Raw genomic sequence first — 22,127 nt, 5'->3', positions numbered from 1 at the left:
TATACATTTTGTTTTATTAAAATATTTGTACCCTGCCTTTCCCATCCCCAAATCATGGCTCAAAAGGAAGGAGATGTGAACAGAATATATTAATCTCCTGAAATGCCCCATTGTTCTACACATTTGTGTTACTTAACAGCTGCTGAGCTATAGTTTGATTAGTATATTCATAATTGTCTTGTTCAGTTCAATAAGCTGATTGTTGCTAGAACGTTTATTTTAATGAACCCACACATTAATTCCTGCTCATCTTCAGCACTATAGCTTGGAATTTGGTGGCTAGTTACTATGAAGACTTACCCTTTGGTCGGTGTGGTTTAATGACGGCGCAGGAACCTTGGAGTGGGAATTACACCGTGAATCCCCCAATATGGATCACTGGTAAACATTTAAACAGAATTTCAAATTTAGACATAACTTGATTAGGCGTGTGAAAAGAGAAGTTGGGAAGCAGGCTGCTAAAAAAATCGAGATAAGCAATAAGCATTTCTTTACATATATCCAAAGCAGGAAACCTGCCAGAGAAGCAATTGGGCCAAGCAATAAAAAAGATGGGGAGATGTAAAGAATTCATTTAGTTTCTCTGCCAACTGCACTTACTGTGGGAAGTATGGGGCATGTACCCACACCATAGCCACTTTCATCAGGAAGGAAGTCTGAGAAGCAGAATCAAATTGAGGTGATGAGAGATGTAATTCTACACATATTGGGGAAATTAAAAACCAGTAAGTCTCCAAGTCCTGATGGCGTACACTCCAGCATTCTTAGGAAATTCAAACATGAGGCTGTTGATTTTCTAACCTGTGTTATATAATTTGTCACTAAAATTAACCACTGCACCAAAAGACTGGATTTTTAAAAAGAGGTCCAAAGTAGAACCAGGAAATTATGGGCTAGACAGCCTGTCTGTCCTAGGCAAATTAGTAGAAATGTGATCAAAGATAGAGTGGTTAGGCACATACAGGATCAAAATCTGTTGAGGGAAAACCAGCATGGCTTTTGCAGGGTGAAGTCCTGCCTCATCACCCAAAGTAGCTACTGTGAACAACTGGGATGAATTTTGGAAGGAGTTATGCTGTAGTTGACAGGATAGGAATGGTGTTATGTTCGTGTGATGGAGTGTGAAACTTCCTTTCGTATCGTGTGATGATTTTTAAAAAAAACTGAATGATCATTGGCTTGAAGACCACAGGAGAATATTCTTCTTTTTCTGTTTTGACAGCACACACAACCCAATTTACACAACCAGGCTGGCATTACCTGAAAGTAGACGGGCGCTTAGAAGGAGGTGGCAGCTACGTTGCGCTGACTGATGGGAAAGGCAATCTTACAATCATTATTGAAACCATGGTACTGGTCTCTCAGTTCTGTGCCTATTAAAATCTGCCCAATTCTTAAAGCTAAAAATCAGTTCTAACTACTTGCACATAATAGCATTCATCAGCACTTGAAAACAAATGTGTCTGGCTAATTAAAATTATGACTGTCAATTCACTTTGTGAGGGTTATACTAAAAGTGTCTGTTTTTAAATGTGGTTTAGCAAAGGGGCTAACAGGCCAATCTATGACCTGGAAGTTCTTTGTTTTCATTTCTGCTATGAACTCACAAAGCGGGGCCTGGGAGTTCTTCTCTTTATCCTATTTCATCTGCAATATGGGAATAATTTTACTGACCAGTTTCACAGGGTTTCTAAGGATTTGTGTTCTAAATCAGAAATGCTTTGATCACCTTCACATGGTGTGTTAAAACAGTGGTGATTTTATCAGAGTCTTTTTTGGTAACTACCACTGATTCACTGTTGTGTTCTCCAGTCATTCTAATGATTCCTTCTAATCTAGGGAACTCTCTAGAATAGATTCTGAAGTTAGTATTACAAAGTGAAGCTACATTAAGAGTATATATATGACATCTTATTTTGAATGCTTTACCTAATTGGCTCAGATAATCATGTGTTTCAGTCCGTTTTGTTTTTGTCTGTTGTGAACCACTTTGAAAGCTTTTTAAAGGTGTCAAGTGGCGTAAACTTTCTGTCACTAAGCAGCATTTATGAACCCTGTGTTTTTATTGCCTAATAGTTAATGTTTTTAACATGAAAAGCTCTTGAGCATTAGTTGCATGTAAAATTTTGTTGAACTAAGGTTTGGTATGCTTCCACCCCCAGACGTATCACCATTCTGCTTGCATCAGGCCACCCTTACTTCCGTACAATGTGACACCCCAGAAAGCAACTTTCTATCTCAATGGATCCTTCGTAAGTATTATTATTATTATTATTATTTATTTAATTTGTATACCGCCCGATCCCCGAAGGGCTCCGGGCGGTGAACAACATTCACTACAGCATGCACTGTATTTGCTTCCTCCATATCGTTGTTAGGAGTGTAGTAGGTACACAGCAAGAAAAGTGGTCAAAACATAATCCCAGTTTTAACTGCTTCTTGACTGTGTGCAGTTGAGGCTGGATGAGCACTGATTTTCACCTGTGTAAGCTTTAGGCCTTTGGCTCTGGGGAATGTTGGTGCTGAATTGTGCTACCCTAGAACTAACTGTGTACTCATAATTATTGTGTTCTACTAGGTCAGTGTTTCCCAACCTTTTCAAGCTCAGGGTACCCTTGACCTCACTCTTCATATCTCACGGTACCCCTGCCGCCACCCTCCACCTTCCCCTCCCATTGCCCCTGCTTGCCACACACCCCACCTTCCCCTCCCAGGGTGAAGGGTAGCACTGGGGGTGGTGGTGGCTGCTGACCTTGTGGCAGGCCCTGCCCCATGGGCCAGCTCCATGTCCTTGCTGGCGCCAGTGGGAGACACCACAAAAATGAGGGGGGGCGGTAGTGTTGCCGCGGTACCCCTGGGACATGCTCACGGCACCCCAGGGTACCAGGGAACCCTGGTTGAGAATGGCTGTACTAGGTGCTTGAAATACATTGGATTTTTAGTTAAATATATGCTGGCTCAGTTTATTCATGATCGGAAGTTGGCTGAATGGGTTGAAATTGGCTGAATGGATTGAAATGCTTGTCTGGTGACGGGTGTGCTCTGAGAAGATCACAGGCTGGTATTTACTGGCATTAATGATGCTTGGTGAGAACTGAATTGGGTTGGTGGATGACCTGGTGTTCTCATGCAGCTTGTCCCTTCACACTGAGTGCAGTTTTTGAGAGTGCTATCTGTACATTGTTTTTATCTTGCTAATAGACTTTTGGGTTCTTTGTCCTTGTTACACTGTTAGCGGCTTTTAGTCTAAGGAGAGCAGGCAGGATGTGTGAATTAATATATACATGGTGGGGGGATTCAAAACTGAACGTTCAACATTTTTCCTCTAATGGAAAAAATAGTAGATATTTAGGAAGGTCTAATAAGTTTTATTTTTTTCTCTTTAGAGCCAAGTGGAAGCTCTTCAGATGTGGTATTCTAAGCTTGAATTTAAATCATCAAATTCCACGTTGTTCCAGTATCTTGGATCCCAAAAAGTGAGTGAGTGTTATGGAAGACAGTGTTGAGTTACACTGCATGCTTTGCATTAGAGCACGTGCAGGTCCTGAGCATTTTGATTCCCTGGGTAGAAAGAGGGAGCAACTCTGTTAGTTTGCACTTCAGTTGTGCTCCTGTGTGGAGAATGACTTCTTCATGCTTCTAGTGAAAATCCTGAATAGGAAATCAAAAATGCAAATCACTTGCTGTTCTTTCCCCTACCCTCACAGTTAATACTCTGTGTTAACTGATACTGCCCTTGGATCAGAGGTGGGATCCAGCAATTTCTCACAGGTTCCCGAGAGTAGGTTACTAATTATTTGTGTGTGCCGAAAGGGGGTTACCAATTGGTGATTTTGCCACGTGATTTTTGCCTTAGTTACGCCCCTCCTCTCAGCAGTAGCGCACAGAACTTGAAGCAGTCTTGCAGGAGGTGCACCGGTGTGCGTGGCAGCCTGCGCCTGCGTGCATTCGTTTCCCGCCCAAGGACTGGTGCAGCGGCTGCGTTCTTGCCACAGCCCCGCCCAGGACTGCCCCGCCCCCTGGAATGCCCGGCCACACCCCCGTCATGCCCCGCCCAACCCCATTGGCGCTACGCCACAGCTTGAATCTCACCTCCATGGGAACCTGTTACTAAAATTTTTGGATCCCACCACTTCCTTGGATGTTGGTTGGTTAGGGGCATTCCTTCAAGAACGCCTGCTTTTCTGACTCTGTAAACTAATATTTGGGGAGCATGTTCATTAAAAGCAAAACAGAAAAAGTTGAAAGAAATGTACTGGGCAAGTACAAATACTTCAGTTATCAACAGCATTCCTGGATATGTGAAGGCCCACTTTTTTGTGTCATCTCGGGATGTTTTTTCAGAGTTTCCAGTGAAAAAGTCAGGAAGTTGGAAGAACATTGAAAAAAACTTGCATGACTTTTCCCCCTTTTCAAATGAGTGAAATATGCTAAGATAACTCAGGTTTCAGAAGTTTACAACTCTCATTCTGTAGAGCAAGAGGAACTCCCTGCCACTGCGTGGATTCTGATTTGGTTGACACAATACACTCAGAGCCAATTAAAAAAAATTCCTTGAATTTTATTGAGAGGTAAACATTCCTAAATGATTAAAACAGCATTTGCAAACAGAACATATGGTCAGCTGATATAAAATCAATACCATCGAAAATCAAGGCTGACCATAAATTAATAGCCTTAAAATGGTTAGCGATGGTAGCGTTAGCTTCGTTTCTTAAGAAGTGAGTGACAGCAAATAAGTTTATTTGAAGGCCAAGTTTGTTACCTTACAAACTAAACAAATCCACTCTTTTGTATGTAGTTACAGTTTGTCGTCTCAGATTCCAAGTTCAAGCAGAACAGTAAACAATCTCTACTGACATAAATACATGCTTCTAGTCAACCCATACAGTGCTGCAGATAGAATGTTCGCTCTCTGCAAACTTCTCCCAGCATGCAATTTCTTCACATATTTGATTTAGTATTTGGGTACATGTGACATTTTGCTTGCGGAGAACTAAAGCATTAATACTTTTACATTCCATACTTTATTTTTAAAAAGTTTATATAGCACCTCTTCAGAGACCTGACTGAGGTGGTTCGCAGAGTAGAAACCATCTCCATAAAATGACCAATAGCAAAAACAAGCAATTAAAAACAGCATTACTAAGCCTGAACTGATACCTATACAATGACCCTCTGGCCAGATGAGGACCATAAAAACAGGCCAAACAGGCCACTTCGGTTACATATCTGAAATGTGTTTTTGGCGTGGTTCCTTAAGGAAAGTAAAGCAGGTGCTGGGCAAGCCTCAAGGGGAAAGGCCTTCTGAAGGTAAGTTGCTGCTGTTTTCTATGAAAAGCCCTGTCTCTGGTTGCTATTTGCTTTGTCTCTGCAAGTCAGGGCTCAGAGAGCAGGGCTAGGGAAGAGTGACATAAAATGCAAGGGAAGAGATGTGAATTAATTATTCCGGCTTCCAGTGTTATATTCTAACTTAGAACAATCCTAAGCATGTACACTATTTTAAGCCCATTGACTTCAGTGAGCTTAGAATGGCATAACTGTTTAGGATTGCACTGTTAGGTGTGAATGATGCATTTTATGTTAGAGCAGCGCATTAGGTGGCATTTGATAGGAAACCCAAAAGCTTTTCCACTCAGTCTTTTTCACTTCTTACCACAGTCCACATCCCTCATATAAGTCCCATGATCCCCGGCATGACCTTTGGGGTGGTCAGAGGAGATTCCTTTTTTTTTACTTGAGTTAAAGCTAGTTGGATCCAGCCCATTGCATATAATACAATTATCCCAGAAATTCAGTTTAAAATTTTTTTTTGCAGGAATAGCTTCAAATTTTGGGGAATTTTACTTCATCAGCATCGCCTGTGACCTTTTACAATCATATACATTACCTGAGACCTCAGCTTTTATGTACTGCTGTTGAATTCACAAGTGTCTTGTGTCAAAAATGTAAATGCTTCTTGAAGTATGTCTATGAATTGATAAAACTTGTATGCTATGTTAAATGTTTTGTTTGGAGGCATGCATAAGCCTTGGTAAACTTGCTAGAATGTTATCTGGAGCAGGCCTCCTCTGTTACTTCACCAGTTTTAGGTGCTTCTCCAGGATGGAACATTTCTCTGTTTGTTGTCTTCAGTGACACACTTGCTTATTCTCTTTCCACACAGGTCTGTGAAGGGACATTGACAGTAAATTTGGGTCTGGATGAAGTCTATACTCTGACAACGTTGACAACAGGCCGCAAAAGCCGTTACCCTGATCCTCCTCCTTCCAAGCCCTTTCCCTCAACTTATAAGGATGACTTCAATATCCGTAAGTTTGTAATTCAGTTCCCTGGTGGGAGACTCTTGAATCAAAAGTACTGTCTGGTGATCTTTGTCTGTGGCATTCTCCAGGATATCTGCAAGCCATACTTTCAGAACAGTGATGAATTGGATATCTGATAGTTAATCTGTATCCAGTAGTTAAACCTTCTGGTCAGTTTATCTTTTTCTGTTGGTTTTTGGCTTTGGGAAAGACTTCACTGACCCCATGAGACTGCAGTGAGACAAACATTTTGATATACTAGTCAACATGATACTCAACTGGCCGTTGTGGGTTTTCTGGACTGTGTGGCTATTGTCTGGTAGTTTTTGCACCTAGGAGCAAACAACAGCCAGTGGATTCCAGACATTAAAACCTTCAGCAATAGACTCCCATACTTGCTTGTTCGGTATGAATAAGGATATTGAATGAATTTCCTGAGGGCCTTTCTGGGACCATTCTAAACTCTTTTCCACTGAAAGACCTAAGTAGACTTGTAACTTCATCTGCCACATGTTGAACTGTCCTTGTTTTAGAATGCTCTGCTAGGGTCCTAGTGCCTACCTAACAGAATTAAGTAGGCTGGCACTAGGACCCAAGTGGAGTATTCTAAAACAAAGATGGTCCAGCATATGGTGAATGAAGTTACAAGTCTACTTAGATATTTCAGTGGAAAAGAGTATACCGGTAGTTCATTGTAACACTCAGTTCAGACAGTCTGTTTAGAAATAGCAGAACACACCAGTTCTGCAGTATGTTGAGCACTACCATGCTATCTTCAGGACAAAGTAGTCTGACAAGTTTCTCTTCAGTGTCTGGATATGAGGGAATGAAATAACCACTGTTTTTACAAAGATCATTTTAGGCACTTAAATAATTTATCCTGTTTGTTCTGGCTTAAGCTGTTTTATGGCTATGCTGTTTTATGATTTTATCATATTTTAATTTGTGGGCTGCCTTGACAAGGTTCTCTTGAAGGTATCATACACATTTTCCAAGCAAACAAGTTAGTGTTTTGTTCTCCTAACAGGCAACCCGCCTTTCAGCGAGGCACCATACTTCACTGATCAGACTGGGGTCTTTGAGTACTTCGTGAACGCTTCGGATCCAGGGGAGCACGTCTTTACTCTCCGGCAGGTGGTCAATCAGAGGCCTGTGACATGGGTTACTGATGCAAAGAACACCATCAGCATTCTAGGAAACCATAAATGGTAGGTAACAGTGTGATTCTGAATTGGAGCGGTAGTGTACATTGAACCGGATAAGCAATTAAACCCTTGGATTGTGAAGGAACAGTGGTCTTGTACGGGTTTGGTAGAATAATGCTCTTGAGTGCCTCAGTCTAATATAAATATGCACCCTTCAACATACCCGTTTGTGCAGTTTGCAGGTAAAGGGCAGGTTCTTTAGAAACCTTTTTGTGCTCACATAACTTAGTAGAGGTAAAAGTTATTTAATATTGATCCCTTACTGCCACCTACTGTCTACTTCATAGAATTTCTTTTAAGGCTGATTAAAAACAAGCTGTTTAACAAGCTGTTAAAGAACTGCACGCACATAAGTGTTTTGTATTTCAGCCTTACAAGTAAATTTGGTGTGAGTGTGTCCTATGCCCTGTAACTGCTTTCCTCTCATCCTTCACTATTTTGGCTGCTATTGCCTGCCCTGTGCTATGCCTTTGGTGCTTTGAAGCTAGGCCAGGCCAGGAAAGAGGGGGCACACACATACTATCATCAGGCTGAATCAAGTGGGGGCATGGGATGGAACAAGAGATCCTTCCTGGTGTGCAGGGTTGCCTTCTTGGGCATTTGTTACAGGTGGGTGGCAAGCTACACTCTGGCAGTTCATGGGGACCTTATTTCACCTTGTTGCTTCTCAGTTTGCTGCTTGATTTTCGGATAGGTCACACTGTCATTATTTCAGTCCTGCAGTGAGACTCTTGCAATTCTGTTGTGATTTCCTGGTTAAGAGCAATCTTCTGAATGGGTGTGGGTAACAGCACCCACTCCCTGAGGGAAGACAGAGGCCCCCAAATGGGAGGGAAGCCTGTTCCTGAGGGTAGCTATTTGGATAGCTGACTTTGTTGGCCTAAGGCACTCCCCTCAACTCACACACACACAGGCCTTTAAACAGAAATCCTGTCAGGGGACACTAAACTATAGATATAAAATGCTGCCACCATAAGCTGAAGTAAATGGAATGTATAGAGAGGCTCTTGAAAGTTTAAAACACAAAAACTGGATTTTTATTTAACAAAATTCTCCTCTCAGGATGGTTCAGAGAGGCACTTAAGCGTTACTTTAGGCAGGTTCTTCTTAATGGTTACAGAGCAAGCGGTTTGTTTGGCTGTTTCAGTTACAAGCCCTCTTGTTTCCCACCAACTTAGGCATCTAGCCTCTGGTATACACCAATCCTTCCTCTCAGTCTCTCAGAGATCACTTAGAGGATCCTGGCCACCTAGCCTTCCTCTCTCTGTCTCTCACTGGCCTCACTGCCACTAGACAAGATCTCTAGACTGACTCTGAGGAAATAACAGGAATCTGTGTCACACCAACACTCAGTCTGCTTTCCAGACTCAGTTCCCCATCTCTCTCTGACAGGCTTCTTCCTGCTTTTATAGCAGCCAACGCATCCTATCTGTGGCTGCCAGCTATACCATTACAGCCCAGACAATCAGGTTGCGCACTGGCTGTTACTGTGATGCTGTGCTGTGGCTAACTGCACATTTGCAAATTAACACCATAAGAGCCTAATCCATCGCAGTGTGCATCTGGCAAGTTTGATTGTCAAAGGATATGTTGAAGGGAAGAGCTCACTGCATTGTGGGTCCGTCCAAAGAATTGGATCTTATATGCGTTTTATCATATGAGATAAATGCACTATGAAATAGTATTCAGTAATAAAGCTGAAGATTAGTTTCTTTCTTGTGCATTTAGAGCATCAGTTGGATTACACTGGTGATACATAGCAAGCATACATTTGCAATAACTATTACTATCATAAGTCAATTCCATTTTTTAGATTGTTTTCCAGTCTCTTAGGAATTTATGGTAAATTGATATCAGTTCCATTATTACATTAAGTACATGGCTAATGAATGGGCTTTGCCTCTTAGCAAGTATGAAAGAGTTTGATACCTGTACATTATTTCACCTTTTCTGCAGTGCATGCCCTTCAACTAATAATCAACCTTGATTGAATATGTGTTTTTACTTGTAGGTATGAAATGGGCAAATGCTTATTAGCCCTATTTTCTGTTGTGGAAGTGACATCAAATGTCTCGGATATAGCATGCCGTGACTTCTATTTTAATCTTATTAAAAGTTTGAAATGTTTTTACGTGTTCTTGGACAACAATAATTTGGAAACTCTGCAGATTTTTATAGCTGGCACGTGTAAAGATTTAGCCAGAACTATTAGCCAAGGGGATTTACATTCAAAAGATGTTTAGAACATGTATTTAAGAGTTTTGATACCGTTCCTTGTTTAACAATGTTGAAAATGACATTGCTTTCACAGGGTGAACATAACACTCAGTTGTGATATTTATATAGAAAAAAACCAAGGAGGTGCATTTATTGCAGGAAGAGTGGACAGAGGTGGAATATATGTTTCCGATGCCAAGGGAGTTTTCTTTTGGGTGTTTTCAGATGGCACTTACCGAGTCACAGGTGATCTCTGTGAGTATTTAACTTTGGATATTTACACACCTATTGCTGAGCTGCAATTAGTGGTTGTTAATCCTTGCACTGCAAATCTGGTATATAATAAAAACTTGTGTAGGTTTAATTCATTTTCAAGCTGAGATGTGCTTGGTGCTTGCTGTCATAGTAGTTTTCACTACTTATCCAAACTAAATTTTGTCAGTCAAAAATTCATTTGAATTGGCTCTTATTTTAAGAAAGTGTTAAAAGAACACTAATTGCTGAAAAATTTGGTTCACTATGGTCAACAGAGCTTACTATTAGCTTGGATTCTGGCATCTACAAAACCTTTGGGTAAAATATGTCTATGACAGGGCTGTAAGTTTGACATGTAGCAATGTTTTCTCAAACTGACTGAAGCATCTGTGGATGCACGGAAATAGCATATCATACACTGTTTTAAAGAAGAACCATCTTTGTAGCTGCTTATTCTGCTGTGATTGCCCTGTGATAGAAACTTGCCAAATATTGCTGCATTTCAGATCATGGAAAGATGATCTCAGGTGCTGATTCCTAGGATTCATTTCTCAGTAACCTTCACGGTGATTAAAAATAGCCAGGGCATGACTAAAAGTTTATACTGTTGCTGTGCAGTTTGTTTTTATTCATTAACTTGAAAATAATAGAAAGTATTTTTTTTAAACAGCTGGTAAAGAGATCTTGATGAAAGGGCTGTCTGGCGTGCGAGCTGAAACCTGGCATAGGCTTACACTAATTCTCGTGGTGAGTCCTGATAAAAATCACATTAATATTGACAAAAAAAAATTGCAGTGATAGTTGCGCTCATCAGGACATCCTTGTGAGAAGCATTTTTCTTTGACCAATGGAACACCTGAGCCAGAGTGGGTAACTTAAGATTGCTAGACCTTAAGTTATGTAATGTTTGTGTCTGTCTACAGAGAAGGAGGTTATTCCCTGGGCTAAGTGACGCCTCACTCCCCACTTGATGTAAATAACATTGTGGAATTTTTTTCTCTGTGCTCTCAAATACAAAGTGGAAGGAGGAACAGTGATTTATATAGTGTAGGACAGTGATGGTGAACCTTTTTAAGACCGAGTGCCCAAATTGCAACCCAAACCCCAGTTATTTGTCGCAAAGTGCCAACACGGCAATTTAATCTGAATGCTGAGATTTTAGTTTAGAAAAAAACGGTTGGCTCCCTCTTCCTCCGCCCCACCTGCTCAAGCAGGGGCCAGCCTGCTTTAGCCTCCAGCAAGTTCTGCGTGCACCACTCTGGGCCTCTCTAGCATCTCTGTCTCCTCTGCGCCCCCCCTCGGGCAGAAGCCACCTGGAGCACAGGCACCAGGCCCACCAGCCACCCCCCCTCCCACGTCGTGCTCAGGGGCCCAGGCCAGCCTAGATGTGTGTGTGTGGGGGGGTGATTTTCCACCCCCCACATGATGAACTCTGTGTGTTCGTGCCCACAGAGAGGGCTCCGAGTGCCACCTCTGGCACCCGTGCCATAGGTTTGCCATCACTGGTGTAGGAAAACTTAATTGATACTAAAGCATAGCTGCTTTGCAAAGGGGTTTTCCCTTTCATAAGTCACACTGAGCATCCTGAATCTTTGTGTGATGCAAGTGAATGAGAGATACTGGCAACGCTTGGTTATTTGCATGACCTTGGGTTGGTTGCTGTCTCTTGGTCTAAACTACATAGAAGGCCATGAGGGTGAAATTGGGAAGATGTCCCCATTTATGCTGTCCTGAGCTGCTGAGAGGAGGAGGGAAATAAACAACTGGTTTGATTCATGTGGCGCCATGGGTTATGGCTTATCAGAGGGCTGCCTTTGGCATTGAATTCAGTAGTGATTTTGGATAAGATGCTGGGACAAAAAACCAAAGTGGGACTTGTTGAGGATTCTTAGAACAAGTTTTCCAAATGAGAGATTTAACAGACCAGGTGATCAGGAGCAGCAGCAGCAGAAGGCCATTGCTTTCACATCCTGCATGTGAGCTCCCAAAGGCACCTGGTGGGCCACTGCGAGTAGCAGAGAGCTGGACTAGATGGACTCTGGTCTGATCCAGCTGGCTTGTTCTTATGAGAGATTTTTTCCTGCCGTTACAGTTCTTGCAGGGGCAAGGCCTATCAAAACAAAGAGGGGAGGTCTAGGAAGACAGGATTCCGATATCTGTAATTGAGCACAAATGTAATACTTCTCTGACATCAGTTCTCTAACTTGCTTTGTTACCTTAGACCTTAACACTTCGCTGTGCTTAATTATTTTCTAATGCTCATGTTTCAGTAGCTGGTCTAGTGAATTTTGCATCAGGTCTTGCATATTAACATAGTCTCTTTACCTTTGGCAGGGTGATAATGCTTCAGGCATGTTGAATGGCTATCCTCTCTGGGAGAATGTCACCATAACCAAGCCAGAGAACGGTTGGGCAGCTATTGGGACACAATCTTTTGAGCTGGCACAATTTGACAACTTTCATGTTCAGGCCAGCTGAGGATTCCAGGGATCATTTTCGATGAAGCAAAAGTCTGACTTGCCTTAGTGCCTTGAAAATAATCTTTTTTTTTGTAAATGATGTTGACGGGAAGTTTTTATTTTTTATTATTGCTTTGATGAATGAATTTGATTCTGCAGTTTCAAAGAAATGGGAAAGACTGGAATTCACGAAGAGTCTTTTAAATTGTTGGAGTGCAAATGTCATATCATGACTTCTTAGGCAACAGTGAGATTTTATAAAGGGAATGTTTTCAGTACTTGCATATCTATAGAGTCCATTCCTTTCACACTAACACTCCACTCAGTCCGATAATGTGTCTTGTATACGTTTCTGTAAAGCGATACGTTTACCTTTTTGGCAGTCCATCTGAGATAAAGGGCTCCAAATGGATTTAAATGCCTTCTCCCAGGAAACAAGATCTCACTCTTAGCCTTTTTCATTCCTTAATATGTTTTATTTTGAATGACAAAGAAACCATCTGCTAGCTTGTTGGATCTCATGAAACTCTTTGTTTTAAACTACCTCTTTTTCTACAATAGCAGCAGAACAGGTACACTGAAAGAGCCTTATTCCATGTTTGATAACCCCACTGTTCCTATTGCGTTCGGCTTTTCCTCTGTCTGTCTCCTCCTGCTGAAGAAAGAGTAGACAAAACTTTTGAAGTGTAAATGAAAGTTAATGGAAATACACTTTCTCTAGAGATTAAGTGGCACTGCATTCAACATATGAAAGAGCTGCCAGGTTTATAGTTAGGCTAGACTTGGAAGCGTGAGCGTGGATCTTCGCTTCCGTGTAGATGATGTCTGAGCACTCCAATTTCTGTTGTAATGGTACTCAAAGGTGACATCACCCACGTGGAGCATTCCGTACCTCCTCCCAAGACCATTTGCTGATGTCCTATTGTAAGCCCACCGAGCCAGTGGATTCCAGCCTGATGACAAATAACTTTTGATTCACTAAATTCAGGCTGCTATGTGCATCCTTTCAGATATCCCTCTTTTCATAGTTGAGTAACTTTAAAAGTATGTTGCTTCTCTCTCCCCCAGTGATTAATCAGATTCCTAAAACCTCTCAAATAGTTCAATTTCCCCCCTATTTCATGCTTATTGCATGCTGCAGAAACCTGCTACTAGCTAAGATGTTAGCCTGATTGAAATCTTTAGAAAATGTCTCTAAATAATAGATACTCCCCCAAGTAATTTCTGAAACAAACTGAAGTATATTAAACTTAAACAAATATAAGTTTTCTTATTGACACATGGGGTTGGATCTGGCTAGCTCTTTTCAGTCGGTCTCACTCAATGCTCTTATCACAGCTCCAATCCTACATAGTTTTTGTCCATGCCGATCACTTGATTCCCTTTCTGGCAGTCAAAGGTGGATCCCCTCCATTTAAAAACAAAACAAAACTGGATGCAACATTTCATTTTGAGGTTCAGTCTGTGAACCTGGATGTTGTGCATCACTGTGGTTACTGAGAGAAGAGGAAAACAATATTTCTTTTGCTTCTTAACCAGGAGCTGTGCCTTATATACCAAAGCACTGTGTTTTAAGAGTTAAATAATTGGAGAAACTGAAGGATTCCCATGGATGTTTTAAGCACTGAGCCCTTTGGGGGTGGGCGGGGTATAAATGGAATAAACTAAACTAACTAAGCACTTTGGCAAATTTGACTAGTATGAATATGTCTGTGCTCAGTCAGACCATTTTTAAAAAATAGATCGACTGAGGGTACTGATGGTCTGTCCATAATTCATTCTTCTAGATTATTTGTTTAGGATCCTGGGAAAGTTGATTGTTGGGGTCATGGGACCAAGGAGGCCTACTGGGCACATGGGTTGGCGCTGCAGTGTGGAGGGGGAAGGATGCAATCACCCTTCCTTTTTCCTTAGTACTTCTCTGCTGAGAGAACAGGTAGGAAGAACAATTTTGTTGTCTTCTGCCACCCACCTCAGTGCTGCCCACTGCCCCACAAGCAGTTCCTCCAACTCACGGCATCTGCTGTCCCAAGTTCAGAATGGATTGTTGGATGTAGAGCCACATAAGATCTGTAATCTCAGGATCAAAACCACTGAATTCCAGCTCCCTGAGGCTACCTAATACCCAATATCTTTGGGTAGCTTTTGGTGATGAGTGCCATTGAAGAAAGGAGCTGACTAATGTGTCCCAAAGAGGTTTTTTAAAAAAACTTTTTGCACTAACTGAACAAATGGTTGTATTTTTGCATTTGTTAAATGTTGTGTAATTGAGAAGACTAGATTTGTGTTTATTTATGAAATAGCGAGTTGAAATTTGTCATGTCTTGAGATATGCTGCACTAATTAATGTTTGTGAGTTCGTCTTAAACTGCTTTGATGTCTAATGTTTTAAACTTGGAGAAATAAATACTGAAACTGAAGGTCTGCACAGGTGAATTTTGTCTCTTTTGTAAGTTAGAGATGAGTACTCTGTGGCTTAAGGCTTAGAAAAGTGATGGGGTTTAACTTATAAAGCAGAGTTAGCGCAATAATGAGGCAGAGTCAGTTGCTTACTGAAATAAAGTTTATTTACTAGAAAGGAAGGGTAATTTGAAAGAACAAAACAAGAAATATCTTTCTAACTAGCTAGCTCCATCAGCTAGCCTGTTGCTTGACTATTACATGGCTAACAAGCTACTCAGACACAAAGAGACTGAGACACAGACTAAGACAGACTGACTGAGTACGTGCAGAGATCAACAAAGAATATATATCTAATGTCTACGTGCAGACTGGCATGTAGCCCATGCCAGGTCTGCTCAACCAATAGGTATCAATTATCTGGTCACTGACTTCTGTCCTCACTAACTAATTAACATGCATCAATTAACTCTTTCATTACTGGATTGTGTGACTGGCACTTGCCAAATCCCAACAAAAAGGCCTAGTCACCACGTAGAAGTGATGTATATTGCAAACAAGCTATTGGGAAGCAGCCCTTGCACAATCTAGTTGATCAAAAGGAAACGTTCACACTGAAAGACCTTCACTAGACGCAACAGAACTTACTGCTCTTTTCTACTCATTGCCCATATAATAGGTTTTGTGATGTAAACAAGGCAACCTGGTCTTTTAAAAACCCATCCAGGAACATAAATGCTCTATATTAAATTGTTCTAATGTTCTTTTTATGTTTATCTCTCAGAATAGCCATTTATTGTGAAAGGAGTGGAATGTCTGGGTATCTTTTCATCTAAATGCAGTCACTGACTATTCATCTTTTAATCAGACAGTATGGCAGAATAATATGCAGATTGCATTGTGTATCTCTCCCCCACCCTGAGAAATAAATGATTCAGTATAACTTAGTATTGCACAATAACATATGTAGCAAGATGGTACTGCAATTAATGTTTGGTCTTGTCAGGGCTGGCAGGAGTGAAGATAAATGCTAGGAAACATGTATAATCTAACTGGAACAAATGCATGTGTAGGGCTGTGAGTTTGTTATTGTGTGATAATTTGCAATCTCAACTGTGGCAGCAAACTGGGAAATTGGAAATATCTATTTAAGAATGTGCTTGTGTAAAATAATGGGATCATGAGGTTTTACTCTGTGGAAAAAGTTTAGCGGGGTGGTGAGGGAGGGTGGCGAAGCCTTGGTTTTGAACTTGGCAGCTGCTCAAGCTGACAAATTTAGCTAGCATATTTTGCCACCACACAGTAAGCACTTTTCACCCATGATACATTGCACAATAGATGAACAGACATCTGAGTAGGGTGCCCAAACATTCATACCTGCAGGATAAGTTTTAGAAAATTAAACAGAATCATGAATTTCATTTAGTTCCCTGCTGATTTAATGGAGAAGAAAGTTCCAATGTATTTCACTGTTGTGGCTGTCAAAAAGAAGGGGAGCCAATGCGGTTGAACTAGTATCTGGAAGGTCCAAGTTCAATTCCCCACTCGTGCCATGGAAACTTACTGGGTGACCTTTGGGCCAATCACAATCTCTCAGCCTTTGGGCCAATCACAATCTCCCATCACCTCCTTCACTGGGTTATGGTGAGCGTAAAATGGAGGAGAGGAGAACAATATAAGCTTCTTTGGGTCTCCATTGGGGAGAAAGGTGACATGTGAGGGGGTGAAAGAAAAAAAGCCCTAAGGGACAACAGACCATTGCTTTTCACTTTTAGTCACCTCAAGATGAGTGGCATCAGGGTGGGATTGGGCCCAGGCCAAGAAAGGTGGATCCAACGGTTCATACAAAAAAGGGAAGCGCAAACAAGGCTGGGGGAGGAAGGAAGGACTGAGCTCATAGAATGGGATGAAGAGAGCTCTAGAGAGAGGCAGTCTTGTGAAGGAACAGGAATGCCAGAAACCCTCCTTCCCACTGTGAGGCCTGGCTGCAGGGGAGTCCCCCTGACCCCAGTCAGAACGAGGAAGGGTGGTGAGACTGGACTGGGGAGAGGAGGACCTTCATACAGTTGTAGTGATGACATTGCAAACCAGAGGTCCCCAGCCTTGATCCAGTGAGGGAACTGGGCCCCAACAATTACATTAGTTGGCATGATGGGTACAAATGGGAGACCATGCTGAGACCACTGTTGTAGACCATGTCTGTAGCCACATATCAAAGGGAAGATCAAGACAGAATATGACGGGTTGTTGAGGTGAACTCCTCAGATTTTGCATACAGAATAGGAAATAGCCACACAGTGTGAAGTGTGTGTGTTAGAAACTGCATATGGAATCTTGTGATCCAACCGTCAGGTTCAATTTTAATATCTCTGTGTGAGGAGTAAAAGTCAAGAGCACCGAAGATGTATGCTATAGGTTCTTTTTGTCCCCTCTGATACCTTACTTCTGTGCATCATTTTTGCCTTTTAACCACTACAGACTTACACAAGCTTCTGGTGCAGTATGTTTAACTACACCATGTCCAGAAAAGAAGCTGCATTTTCAAGGTGTGTGTGTGGTTTTTTTTTTACAAAAATGGGTTGCAGCAATACACTGCTGTCTTGTTTCCTGATGAGACTTTTCAGTACTCTCAGATACTTGCGCTGCAAGTCCTTCATCTTACTGATGGTGTCTCTAAAGCTAACGATTTTAAACAAGTCCTCTGGCATCATGCAAAGCAACATGTCTGATAGGAAATGAATTTCATTTCATGTCATGAATTAATTTGGCATGTTCATATTAACTAGATTTTTTATCACTATTAAAGACTAGCAGCAAAGCCCATTGTAGGGGAGATGCAATGGGTCCTAGCAAAGGGTGGAAGAGGAAGCATCTGTCCCCACCCCACTCCTGACATGATGCTTGCCACTTACCTGGTTCTGGGTCTATGGCTTGAGGGTAGGAGAGGTTAGACAGGTGTGCATTGGGGTAGGTGGGAAGGTGAGGGTAAGGGGATGGTGAAGAGCAGTGACTTGGGGTGGGGCAGGATCATGCAATTGAGTGGCTTGGGGTGGTGGGAGGGTTGAAAGGTGAGGCTTGAGGTTGGGAGGGAGTTGGAAGGTGAGTATTGGTGTCAATTCTGCCCCACCTCCATTCCCAAAGCCCATGTATCTTAGGAAGGGAGGTGGCCGCCTGATCCTGCTTGCTGGTGGGGTAGAGGTGGGCGGGCTTCTGCAGCCAGTGGAGCAGCTGATCCATGGGCTGTGTTGGGGGTTGGTGGAAGACAGAAGGGGTTCTGTGGCTTGCAAAGCAGCTGATCCGTGCACCGGGCTGGTTCTTGGGGGTGGGCTGGGACAGAGGCGGACCTAGGCAAACTGGAGCCCTGGGCAAAACCTGAGTTTGATGCCCCCCCATGGGTAGCCACCCTCCCCCACTGTGACCAAACAATGATTTTTTTCCACTAGGTCATTTCAAAGTCACCATCACATTATAGAACATCCCCCAACTCACAAATCTGAACACAGCAATGGGCCATGACACACAGCAGAAATAATTTTTGGAAAACATTTTCAAAATGCTTTCAAAATGTTTTATTACTTACATGCCGAAGGAGGTGGATTTAACAACAACAACAACAACAACAACAACAACAACAACAACAACAACAACCTTTATTAGGCATTGAGAGAATAAAAGAAAGAAAGAAAACAAGCATTGGCAGGAAGGGAGTGGATTTAAAAAGAGAATCTGGGGAAATGTAGGGGGTGCCTGTTGTCAGGGGTGCAATAATTAAGATAGCAGCACCAAAACTTCAGAGTATCTTTGTGAGACCCTACTGATGATACCACCCAGGTTTGGTGGAGTTTGGTTCAGGGGGTCCAAAGTTATGGACCCTCAAAGGTGTAGCCCCCATCTCCTATTATCTCCCATTGGAAACAATGGGGGATGGAGGCACTCCTTTTGGGAGTCCATAACTTTGGACTCCCTAAACCAAACCTCACCAAACCTGGGTCGTATCATCAAGAGAGTCTCCCAAAAAATCCCTGAAATTTTGGTGCTGCTAGCCTAAAAATCTGCATCTTCTGCAGGCCAAAATCGGAAAAAACACTGAAAATACAAAATCCCCCACAAACGAACCTGCAATTTTGTCACCCACCACAAGGTGGCGCCCTGAGCAGGTGCCCACTTTGCCCAATGGGAGGAACGCCTCAGGCTGGGGAGGCGGGAGGCCTTGTGTTGCTCATGGTGTAACGGCACTAATGCACCGCTGCTCTGGGGAGTGGATGGAATGTTGCCCACCAACAGTGGAGCAGGACTCACTTTGTGAGGTGATCTGAGAAGTCTGGAAGAACTGCTGTTGGTCAGAGTAGCAATACTGATTTTGATAAAGCAAGTCCTGGCTCAGTGTGAGGTAGCTTCAGGTGTTCCTCTTCCCATGGCTGTGTCCAGAGTCCACACTTCCTTATTTCAGTTACTTGGTGAAGTGGGCTGCTGGAAAAGATGAGACAGGCTCCCTGTTCTATTTCTTAGATCTTTCAACTGAAGATTGAACCTATGAAGCTGACTTATACAATTGACTTATACTGAATCAGGACATGAATGCCAGTGATGTCTACTCGGGCGAGCAGCAGCTGTCTGGAGTGTCCTTCACATCACCTACTACACCATGCTTTCAACTGGGAATGCTGGGACTGAACTTGGGACTTTCCAAATGCAAAGCAGGTGCTCTACCACAAAGCAGAAGCTCTACCAACATTTATTCAAATGTTGATTTGATACCACTGGATTAATTGTTGCTTTGTTTTGTTTTTGTAGTATTTTATTATTGATTTTAATGAACTGATTGTAAACTGTCCATGTTTGGGGAAAGGCTGGATAAGTGATATTTATTTTGGATAGAAATAGCTGCCCTTATCCTATGAAACCAATTCCCTACCCCCCCCCCACCGCAAACCCCTATAAAGGGGCTGGTTTATTCACTTTCTGAGCTTCCATCAGCTAGTGGTCCCTCCGTACTGCAACGTTCAAAGAATAAATTGAATGTGGACCAGCTGATTGCACTTCATTCATAAGGACAAATAACCGTAGCACAATTGTAAAAACGAGCCACTTGATGGTAGCATTTCCCTATACAAACTAACACCAAGCTTACAATCTTTTGCGTACCAAGCAAAGATGGCTTTATTTGCTCATGCTTTTTAGGATCCCTTTTGAAATTTCATTTGTTTTTTTTGTTCAGGTTTTTCCAAAGCCCTTTTGAAATGAAGCTTTTAGCTGCCACATTTGTCAGCCATTACTTTTTAATGCTTTTGGGGCTTTTAGAAGTCTGTATCTGATGCTGCTTTAAGGATGTTTTAAAATCGTTATCCTAATTTTAATCTGAGGTTAATATAGGACTCTGGCTGTGTCTCTGCCCGCATGTCTCTACTAACATGTTGTTGCTGAGAGATACATGTGATGAGATAGTTTTGCATTATCATTTCCTACCCTTTTCAAACAGCAACCAAAGAATCTGAACCCATTAAGCATACAAACTGGAGTAGGGTTTCCAGCCCTGTGACTGCTGATTCTGGAAGCTTTTTGGGGTGGGGGTGGGGGTGGAAAGGTGGAGCAGCATCACAGTGGTCTAAGTGTTCCTCCAGTTGCTATGGTAAAGATCATAGGGACTGAGGACATTTCTAGACTGGTATAGGTATCATAATTAGGTAGCAGTGTCCTAAAAGAACAGGTTCAGATACTTCTGTTGTTACTCAAAAATGGTGAGGTTGGTCCCTTTATAGTGGGAAAATTAGCAAAGGGTAGACCTGGCTGGATGAGAGGTCGGGTAAGCTCAGAATCTTGGTTGTCAAAGTTTATGGAGAATTTGCTTTTGCAAGAAATTCTCAGGAAAGTGAAGTGAAGTGTAACAATTTTATGAAAAGGTAAAGATAAACATACAAGCACACAATAAAGCAGCAGAATACACACAGTCCTAGGATTTATATAGAGTTGAGGGGATAGGTCTGGAAAAGTGGGGAGAACTGGGAATTGAAAGGGCAATATTACCTGAAGGGAATTGGGCTGAATAACAGAGTCTAGTGACCTGCACTAAACTCTGGTAGAAGAAGAAGCAATGTGTTGGGAACAATATCAACAGACAGAGAGGTGTCCAGGAGATAATGAACACTGAGTTATAGGAAGATCCTTAATGTAGGATCCTTAATTCTAAAACAAAGGAAATACTTGCTTTTCCAGCAGAAGACAAGAGAGGAATGTAAACTTAAGTATTGGGGTAGTTAATCTAAAGGTTTGAGCACTTGGCTTAATGGGCTAAGCTCGGGTGGGATGGAAGTTGACACAGCTGAAAAACAATGACAATGCAAATAAGGGGCCTTGGAGAGAAGTTATTAGACATTAGGAAAAATGATTAGTTTCCTTGGAGGATGGCTGGCAGGAAATTCTTGATGAGATCACATTAGCACGTTGTTTGCCTCAGGGAGACAGAAAGACCAGGGCTGGAGGTGGGAACAGGCTTTCCCAGCTGAAGGTATAGCTTTAACCTTAATCTCTTTAGGAAGGGATGAAGTAGGTATTTTGCAAGGGAGATGAAGGCAAGGGCAAGTCTAGTCAAATTTTCTGTCTTTGTGGGTAACACTGAGCCAATGCAGAAAATGGCACGTTGGCACCGCACTGCTAGGCATCCCAAGGATTCGCAGGATGGGTAGAGACAGGGATCCCCCAATCCACCATGGTTTGGTCTAGTAACACTGTGTTCCTAAACTGGAAGAAGCAGAGTGACTCACTCATAGCCAAGAGATCCAGCAGTATTCCCATTCAAGGGGAGTGTTATTAGAAAGGAACAGGGAATCATGGAGGTATGTTGTGGACTTCCTAACTGTTTTTCTTTAAACATTATTTCTTCTGGCACAGTGATGTTCTTCAGTACATATATTTGGAATTGTACCTGTATTTAGAATGTATTTAACTGATAATTGCATTATAAGTTACAGTTCCTTTATGTTAGCAGAATTGGGGAAATGATCATTGTCATAGTCTTTACTGCATCAGCAAATAAGCCATAGCAACAGCACACTTCCATACAAATAAAACAGAATTTTTAAAGGACATCATCCAATCCCACACATAAAGAGTTGTTTTCAGTTAAGTTTACCACAGCAAGAGGATTGACAAAAAGGGCCAATTCCAGTCTCTGGAGAGTCCAGTTAGGGAAGCAGAGGAGAGACTGCTGCTGTAACCCCAACACCAAACAAATCAACAGACTGCCCACCTGACTGTTGCTGTGTCTGTTTGAGATTCAGACTGAGTAA

At 42.1% G+C, this 22,127-nt stretch overlaps 1 protein-coding gene across 1 annotated transcript in view; it reads left to right on the top strand.

The window, feature by feature from the left end:
• The window catches only part of GALC (galactosylceramidase), a 48,119-nt gene extending 33,250 nt beyond the window's left edge, over window positions 1-14,869 (top strand). Inside the window, 9 exon segments of the mRNA XM_048485448.1 lie at window positions 257-381; window positions 1,223-1,350; window positions 2,163-2,252; window positions 3,387-3,476; window positions 6,167-6,311; window positions 7,333-7,513; window positions 9,822-9,982; window positions 10,653-10,729; window positions 12,317-14,869. Of these exon segments, the coding sequence (XP_048341405.1) occupies window positions 257-381; window positions 1,223-1,350; window positions 2,163-2,252; window positions 3,387-3,476; window positions 6,167-6,311; window positions 7,333-7,513; window positions 9,822-9,982; window positions 10,653-10,729; window positions 12,317-12,460 (1,141 nt within the window). The 3' untranslated portion in view covers window positions 12,461-14,869.
• The last annotated feature ends 7,258 nt before the right edge of the window (window positions 14,870-22,127 follow it).

The sequence above is a fragment of the Sphaerodactylus townsendi genome, linkage group LG02 (assembly GCF_021028975.2).
Source record: "Sphaerodactylus townsendi isolate TG3544 linkage group LG02, MPM_Stown_v2.3, whole genome shotgun sequence".
NCBI classification, from domain to species: domain Eukaryota; kingdom Metazoa; phylum Chordata; class Lepidosauria; order Squamata; family Sphaerodactylidae; genus Sphaerodactylus; species Sphaerodactylus townsendi.
The sequence above is the reverse complement of the archived record's forward strand: the minus strand, read 5'-3'. Positions and strand labels throughout refer to the sequence as shown.